At 41.2% G+C, this 8732-nt stretch overlaps 1 protein-coding gene across 1 annotated transcript; it reads right to left on the bottom strand.

Annotated features, from left to right (window-relative positions):
• Positions 1-357: 357 nt before the first annotated feature.
• Cda9 (Chitin deacetylase-like 9) lies at positions 358-7639 on the bottom strand. Its single transcript, XM_089250839.1, has 3 exons — positions 6983-7639; positions 1272-1540; positions 358-1178 (listed from the first exon to the last, which is right to left on the bottom strand). The coding sequence occupies exons 1-3, from the start codon at positions 7399-7401 to the stop codon at positions 640-642; spliced, it is 1227 nt and encodes a 408-aa protein (XP_089106965.1). The 5' UTR covers positions 7402-7639; the 3' UTR covers positions 358-639.
• Positions 7640-8732: the final 1093 nt, after the last annotated feature.

The raw sequence follows: 8732 nt of genomic DNA, 5'->3' as shown, positions 1-8732 counted from the left end.
AAAAAGTTGGGGCATCCAAAATTACGAGAACGTCCCGTAAAAATAATGGGTCATATGGTCACTCTTTATATTCAGTTTTCTGACCCCGCTTGCCAAAAAGGTTGTGCACTCCTGGTATAATGTGAAGGGATCAAGTGCTGCCACCTATCTTGCACCCCGATAACAAGAAGCTAAATTATTATTTTATCCGTGATTTTTTTAAATGTGGGTCTGATTGCTTTTCTTTAAAGGGGGGGGGGGGTTCGTTTTTTGGAAGTGGCAGGCAGGCTGACAGAAATCAGACCTCCCCCGACCAGGGGGAGGTGGGGGGAAGAAATGCAATGGTTTGCTAGAAAGAAAAAGAAGAGAAAACACACATTTTTATATTGAACTATATTTATTCATTCACAAATGACAATATTCAAAACAAGTCTAATAATTTACAACAGTGGGTAGACCAACGGGGTCAGGAGCCCCGTCAAACATACACTACATATCATTGGATAAGTTTAGTCTAATTTTATTTTTTAATTTTTACTTTCATATCTTCTTTATTCTTTCTTCGATCAATATATTACCGCTGAAAGATATTTCTTAAATTAGTCTGAAAAATGGGCCCCAAAATTTTTTTTAAGAAGGCCCCGATCTTCCGTAACTCCTTTATACCTTTATCCCCAAAGGGTTCTCTAACCAAGGGTATCTCCTCGGGCAGTTTGCGCAACTTTTCATGTGACGGTTCCTCTTCGGGAAGTTGCAGTTTCTCGGCACCGAGCATTCCCCGGCCGACGGCCTGGACTGGTCGAAACAACCGGTCCTGTTCTTGTACTCTTCCAACGTGACCGGCTTCCTCATGTAGTCGAGGACCTCCTGGATAGTGACTAGGAAGACGTCGTCCCTCTGGAGGACGTCGTCGATGAAGGCAAGGTAACCTTCCAACCTCTTGTCGTCTTTCAGCCAGGCCTCGTGGAGGAATACCGGAAATGGTGCCTTGTTGGTGCCGTAATGCCTGTCGAAGTTGTCCATCAGGTACCGTTTCGTTTCGTCGGCGGTCAACGGGTACGGCGTACACGCGTCAGCCATCGAGCAGTGGAAAGTCGAGGTTTGCCCTTTCTCGTTGGTGACGACCCTTTTATACTGTACCATCGGGACGACCCAGACGCCTGGGAAGGATCCTTTTGGACACGGTCGGATCTGACAATCTGTGGGATGGACGACAAAAGATTAATTCTCGTTACTCATCGCGGCCAGTTAAAACGAATGGTATATGAATTCAATGGTATATATATACAAACCTTGAGAGTACCCGTGGTCCAAAGTGTAAGGCCATATTGGCGGCTTCATGTAATCCAGCGTTGGCATCGAGGCATCGTATAGGAAATCGTTCTGGGCGAGCATCCCGAAGGTGTTGTTCCCAGCCGTTTGAAGGAACGGGGCCCTGTGTCCTCTGACTGCCGATTTCGGGATCTGGCCGAAATGCTGTAGGATCTTCCTCATGCCGACCATCTCGTTCGTCCAACGGTCCATATTGCTGAATTTCCACATTTCGGTGTCGCTCTCGTGCCTGTTGCAAAAAATGGCGGGATCTGAGCACGTTGATCAACACTGAAATTCTTAAAAATATCTAAAGGGCACTTCGAGCAGGGTATTTTCCTTTTTGAAATGATATGATCTTGGAGCAGACTAACTACTAATACCCGGCGCTGCCCGCGGGTTTCCTTCAATTACTGGGAAGATTCAAAGAGTGTGACAAACCATTATAAAGGAATAAATTATTATATACATAATACTGGCAGCATTAAAGAAGTGACAAACAATTATAAAAGCATACTCATGTCTTAAACGCATTGGTAGGGAACCACGGTAACTAAAGTAAAGTGATTGCTGAGACCCAGGAACAGGGCCGCAACTTGCTTGGTCAGCCCGGGCCAGCCCGCATTTTGGCTCCCCCTCATAATGTTGAAGGAGAGGTTAAAGAGTGAAATTTGCGCCCCCTCTAGTCCGGGGCACCAGACCCGCCTGCACCCCCTAGTTGCGGCCCTGCCCAGGAACCATTGTTGAACAACAGTTTTTCACCCATTTCGGGCATTTCCCAGCTCTGACAAACTTATAAACTAGCCTGTCGTTCAAGTCGGGCCCCGTTTAGTATATCTATATGCAAAAATTAGCGACGACCAGTCTAAAATTTGTATAGAGAACATACACACACAGACAACACAGGCAGAAAATCAATTTTATATATGTTACTAGCCCGAAATTGGCAAATTCACGAAGTGGCCAGCCGCAGCCGGAACTATATATATATAGAGATCGGCGAAAGCCCGATTTTTTTGGACATTCGTCGGGTTAACTGAGCTGGCCACTTCGCGAAGAAGGCCAACTTTGGACTTTGGCAGTAACATATACATATAGATATACTCGTATTATCCTTCATACCTCCTCTAAGGATATGACTTGAAATTTCTGTATGGAATGATATGGCAAGGAAACATAGGCGTACGCAGAATTTTCTCAAGAAGGGGGGGGGGGGAGGGGGGGGGTGTCAGTTTTTTTTCTTCTCGGGGGGGGGGGAGGGATCCTATAAAATAACACTATAATCTCGGTTTGAGGGGGATTGGAATTGTAGTTTTTTGCATTGTTCCTATGTAAACCTATCTGGAGGATTAGAAAAGTGTTCGTTAAAACGAGATTTTTATTCACTATAACGGTGTTCGTTAAAACGGGATTCGACTGTAATTTATCTCAATTAAAACACAACCGCCATGTATGTAACGGAAATTTGATAAATCTGGTGATTATGCATAATCGCCGGCTATTATGTATGGTTACCAACCATTGTTGCAAGTTTAATAAATTTCGTTTCTCACATTTACCAGTGATTATGTACAATCCCCCCAGCTCCCGTATTGATAAATATGATAAATATTTAAATCGTCAATATAAATTATTTAAATTTACCGGAAATTTTGCACGAATTTCAATCTAGAATGATGGATTCGATCCGTGATGCTGCTTATATTCAGAAATGTTGATAAATGTGAAGAAAGCTAACAATGCTGATGATAATTTATAGATTTCTTTTATTCTCATAACCTTGACTTTTGACGACGGTGGGGGAGGGGGGGGATTCGAAGGTTGCTTACGTCATCAACCACCCTTTTTGAAGATATGAAATATTCTAAGCTGCTGACGAAATTTTGCTGACAAGGGGAGGGGGGGGGGGGGGTTCAAAAATGACTGAAAATCGGCTTACGTAATACTTGAATGGCCCCTAAGTGGTCAGTGCAATCTGTATTCATATAATTTTTTGAATCCTACTCCATTGTCAAAAAATTTTAAAAATGAAAAAATATCCTGAAAATGCCAAAAAAAAAAATGCCCCCAAAACTCAAAAAATGTCCAAACAGTGAAAAAGAAGCAGAAAATGCAAAAGAGGCAAAAAATTCAAATAACCATCAACATCCGGGCCCCTGTTCATAACATTTATTTTCATTTACCGTATTTTAATGCGTATAAGTAACCCATTTTGCCAAAAATTAGGTCCTAAAAATATTATGTTCCTTATATATATATATATATATTTACATGGATATATACTATTATATACGAACATATTTTTAAAACTTGTTTCCAAATTTTAGGCCAAAAATATTGGAGGTTCGTTATAAACACGTTGAAATACGGTAATTTAGTTTTCATGGCCAAATATGTGCGCTGCAACCATCACGTACGGGAGGAAACTGATAAGTGGTTGGATTTGAGATATTTTCGCATGATTTTTCTCCTGTATTTTATTTCTCCAGTATTTCTCCTTTATTTTATTTCTCCAGTATTTCTCCTTTATTTCTCCTGTATTTATTTTCTCCTGTATTCCATACTTACCAACTTACAATCAGGAGTTATGCATAATTACCGGCAAATGTGACAAATGTAGAAAAATGTATCAAACTTACCGAAACGATTGGTGGTTATGTATATAACTGAGCTTATTTATTGTTACCGTCCATTGGTTAATTTGTTTCCCGCTTCAGAATTCCAGACCAGGCGGAAAGGGCGAGTAGACCAAAAATCTTCACAATAGTCTTGAACTTGAAACGTCTCGACATTTTGACGTATATGTCTAGCACAGACATTATGAGTTGGAGAAAATGAGAAAAATAAAATAACGGTAAGTGTCCCATTTCTTTCACTGAATTGCGCCCACCTCCTAGTCAGTTTTATTACTTCGCCTGGAGCAAGGAGGGGTTTCCTTCTATACCCGCAGAAGTTTTATTTATTTATTTTGGGAGTGTTGGTGGTTTTTTTTTGCCAGAGGAATCAGTATTGAGTGTTTGCGTTCTATTTTCTTTATTTCTGAATGGAATAAATACCCCCCCCCCCTCCCCATTTCAGTACACGGAATCTGCTGTTAATGGTATTCTCAAAATGGATATCGCGGTTTTCTTCTTGTTCCAGAGCTGTTTTTCCCTACTGTCTTTTTCCTGTTATCTTGGGACAAGCTGGGCCATTATCAGCATAGCATTTATCCTGCTTGGATGCAACTTGGATTCGTCCGCGAATTTCGAGGCCGTTGCTCGAAGCGTGTAAAAATGTGTGAGAAAAAAAAACGCATACACGGCAAATACTCATGCCAATGAAGATATATAGTTATGTTCCAGTGTGAAAAAAAAGTTCCCTTGAAGAAAAACCAGGAAATCCGGAAATCTGAAAAGGAGGACGAAAGGACGAGTTTTCTAAAACGTCGGAGGACGCTTGAAATGACAAAAAGAAAGAGGACGTACCCTCCTGTAGGAGGATGGATGGTAACACTAGTCAAATCATACTGCGATGGATTCGAAATTGTTGCCTTCTCTGGCAAAGACATGACAAAAGTGAATAGTGGAGCTTAAAGCCATTTTCCCGGCCACAGACAAAGCAATTGATGCGCAATGCGCATGAACTATTCAGATGAACTATTCAAGCTGATGCAGCGTTTGAGGACTCTTCACTGTAAACACTGATCGCCAAATTAATGGTCCTCAAAGAAAGAAATAATGAAATAAAACCACTGTATGCCAAAATCTCTCTGTCAAAATCGCATCTAATGAACAGTCATATTCCTCATTTATTCAGACATAATAGAGATATGGATAAGAAACCGACATGTCAGTTTGGTGAGGGAAGCCGAGAAGAGAAATTTGTGAAGAGAGGGTCTTGAGTAGGGTTACCAACCGTCCTCCTTTTTGATGTCATTTCAAGAGTCCTCCTACGTTTCGAAAAATTCCTTTTTCGTGTTTCCGACATTATTTTTCATTTCTTCTGGGAAGTTTTTTTTTTTCTACATTTTGAAACACATATTTCTTCATTTCTATGAGTGATTTTGTAACACAATTTTTTCTGTTACTGCTTTTTTTAGCGTTTCTGTTTTAAGAGCTGGAAAAAATTATTGTTGTGGCTGGTTTTATATTGGTAGCAATAGCGGCGCCATCTATTGGGGAAATTTTGATAAGTGACGTCACGAAGGAATGGGCGGAGATGTGTGGGAGTGTGTCTCTTCCCCCCCCCCACCCCCAGTGTCAGAGGTGGAGTCGACTGATCTCAGTATTTATGTATATATTAATTGACGTCATCATCGTCTTCCAAGTCTATCACCGCCTATGCACGAAGGGTGAGTAATCTAATCTTGAGAAAAGAATCTGTGAAGAAAAAAGAAAGGGTTAAAGAGCAGCGTATAAATTATTTCCATCGTGGGTTAGATTGCGGGTGAATGATTGCTGAACTGAAAAGAGCAGGGTGATCAAAATTTTCATAACCACTGCCTCAACCGATAACATCAGATCGTGATGATTCATGCTGCTATCTGTTGGCAAAAAACGATAATTTCAGTTATGGATTCGTAAATTTTTATATCTCTTCGTTGAGACAGAACCGCGGGCCATGTTCTAGTTAGGAGGAGGATTCATAATTTCAGTATCATTATTGTTTTTCCTGGTGTTATTCTTATGATTACTCTGAATTTTACACAAATTTCGAAGAAAACATTCCAAAGTTCCACCCACCCCACGCCAGGGTGTGCGCGAGATATTTCAGCTAAAAATAAAATTATTCAGTGGAACATCCCATTAACGAACTCCTATGGAGCTCGTGGAACCGGGCTCTAATGCATTTCGCTGTATATCAAGTGACGGAGTTCTCCCATGTAGAGGACAAAAATTTCGGTCCCGTGGATGTTCGTTATCGAGAGGTTACACTGTATTGAACGTCTTGATAAAGCTGTTTCGCAGGGGGGGGGGGGGTTGAATGGTGTCTCGAAATCTTGTCTGTACAGACAATACTGTCTTAGAGCGTTCCAGGGCCTCAAGTCATTACCTCCTAGAGGTACTTCTAGGAGGTAATGCTCAAAGGCAGATATAGCAAGAGGCTGATTGAAATTTCCGAGAGTAAGCATGTCAGTCGGAAGGCAAGCACCAGGTAGGGGGGTCCTCCGAAAAATCCTTTTTCTCGGGAGCCCATGATGCTCTTGAAATGGCCTTGTGTATAGATTGTGTTAACTTACGTCAGAAGGTTCTTAACCTTTTTCAGCATGACGATCAGCTTGCGATCATCATCTCGGTCCATGCATAGCCCTCTAAACAATTGTGAATGTCTAGTCGGCCGTGGTCCATGGGACACTGGGTTTTTTGGAAATTAGTGAAGCCAGGGGCGCAATGAATCTATCTATAACCAGGGCCGTCTTAAGAACATCATAGGCCTCCAGGACAAGTGATGTTTCTGAGGTCCTACCTGGAAATTTCTCGTAAAATTCAACTATTTCTCGTTTTTCTGAGGTCCCCGGGTGTGCCCATACGTTAAGACGGTCCCTGTCTATAACACCATTGTAAGTGGATTCGTACGACTCATCTCGGAAGCCCCAACGAATCAAGTTCGGGTCGTGACCCATAGCTCAAGAGCCACTGGCTGTCAGTGGATTTATAAGACCCATCTCGGAAGCCCTTTCGACCCATAGGTTAAGAACGAAATGACTTACGTGATTGAATGAACCCCGATCTCGTTGCCTTTCTTGTACAGCTCGTTGGTGATCTGGTAGTCGTTGTACTCGTGGCAAACGAAGAAAGTCATGGTTATCGGACATCCATTCGCTTTGTTCTTCCTCTTGGCCAAGATCCGGCGATAGGTCACCGCGTTGACCACGTTGATGGCGTCGTCGAAGGTCAATATGACGAACTGCGGGATCTCTTTGGCGTTCAGGCCGTCCGGGGTCGACGTCGTGAAACAGGAGCAGTTCGGCCTGAGGCATCGATCCGAATCGCAAGACTTCAGTATCACGTTACCGCCATCTTCGTCGCTGTCGTAGTCGTCGAATTCGTCAGTCCGTCGGACTGCGGTGCTCGTTATTAGGACGACGCACGAAGCGAAAAGGATGACCAGACGGTTTAATCGATACATCGTTGTGGAAAGAGGGTGAGAGCCGTTTCCAAATATTTATATCGAAGGAGAAATCGTCGTTATCATCCGACATGTCGTTCCCATTGTCGAATTTCTTTATCAACATTCATTTATATACAAGATATAAAACTGACATGTAAATTTGACTATTTCGAAAGGTGATTGGTAAAGCGAAAATGTCGGATTTTTCCTTGTCCCGTTATCAAAGGATTTCTCCTCTGACTGACAATGAAAGACTGATAATAGCTGTCTTTGTGTTTCTTCTACACGTAACACATCTTCGATATCCTAGTATTGTTTGAAGTTTTTCTGAGAATCGCTAAGATTCTTCAGGAAAACTTCAGATGTATCGGCGTGTTCTAGACTAGAGGAATTGACGCAGACGTACTGTGATGGGTAGTCATAGTGATGAACTCGCATCGCGAGGACCCGGGTTCGAACCCCACCGGTGCCACAGTCGGAAAAAACAAAATGGATTGGTGGCGAACATTATTGGGAGGGAGGGGATGGGGTACGCTTTCTCGTACCGATAGTTTTTGTACGGAAGAGCATATAAAGCACATAAATATCAAATATTGTATGATCACCGGGACCTCTGCTGCTACCTGTTGGATAAAAACAAAGCAATCTGTTAGACTTCTCAAATTAAAATATTTGTTGGGTTTAAACCGATGTGTGAAGCATAAAAATGAATAAAATATGGTATGAAACTATTATAATTCTTTTTTTACGTTTATGCTGCAAACCAGTGTAAATTTTATGCGTCAAAATATCGGTTACTATGTATTTATATGTTTGTGTATGTGTTGTTTTTACTATATGTATGAATAGGCTGAACATATTGCTCGAGAAAAATACGTGAAATTGGACTTCGAATACGGGACATCGCCAATTATCGCCAAAAATGATGCTAAAAAGTAAGCAAAGTCGCCAACTCGTGCTAAAATCACAGAAAAGTCTCCAATAGAAGGAAATGAAGTGCCACTTCATATTGCAGTGAATTAAAAAAAAAATATGACAAATATTCTAATTCGTAGTCGTAATTACCGTAATGTAATTTCCGAATTGGGAAGAACATTTTAATCGTTAATTTGAAGAATGAAAGGATATTTATTCTATGTATTAAGTTGTTATAAACTTTAAAATGTAGTGGGGTGGATATTATGGCGCTTAGAATTTATACCGGTATGCAGCATAAAAAATGAAAAATTATAGTTTCACACCACATGTTAGTTGTTCATTTTCACGCAGCACATCAATTTAAAACCATTTGTTTTGAAATTATACCTTCAAAATACTTGGCTTAACTTGATGCCTTGAATATGTATGAA

The sequence above is a fragment of the Pholcus phalangioides genome, unplaced genomic scaffold (assembly GCF_987345545.1).
Source record: "Pholcus phalangioides strain wild (caught in Gottingen) unplaced genomic scaffold, Ppha-v1.0 ptg000024l_1, whole genome shotgun sequence".
Classification (NCBI taxonomy): domain Eukaryota; kingdom Metazoa; phylum Arthropoda; class Arachnida; order Araneae; family Pholcidae; genus Pholcus; species Pholcus phalangioides.
This window is presented reverse-complemented; position numbering and strand designations above follow the sequence as displayed.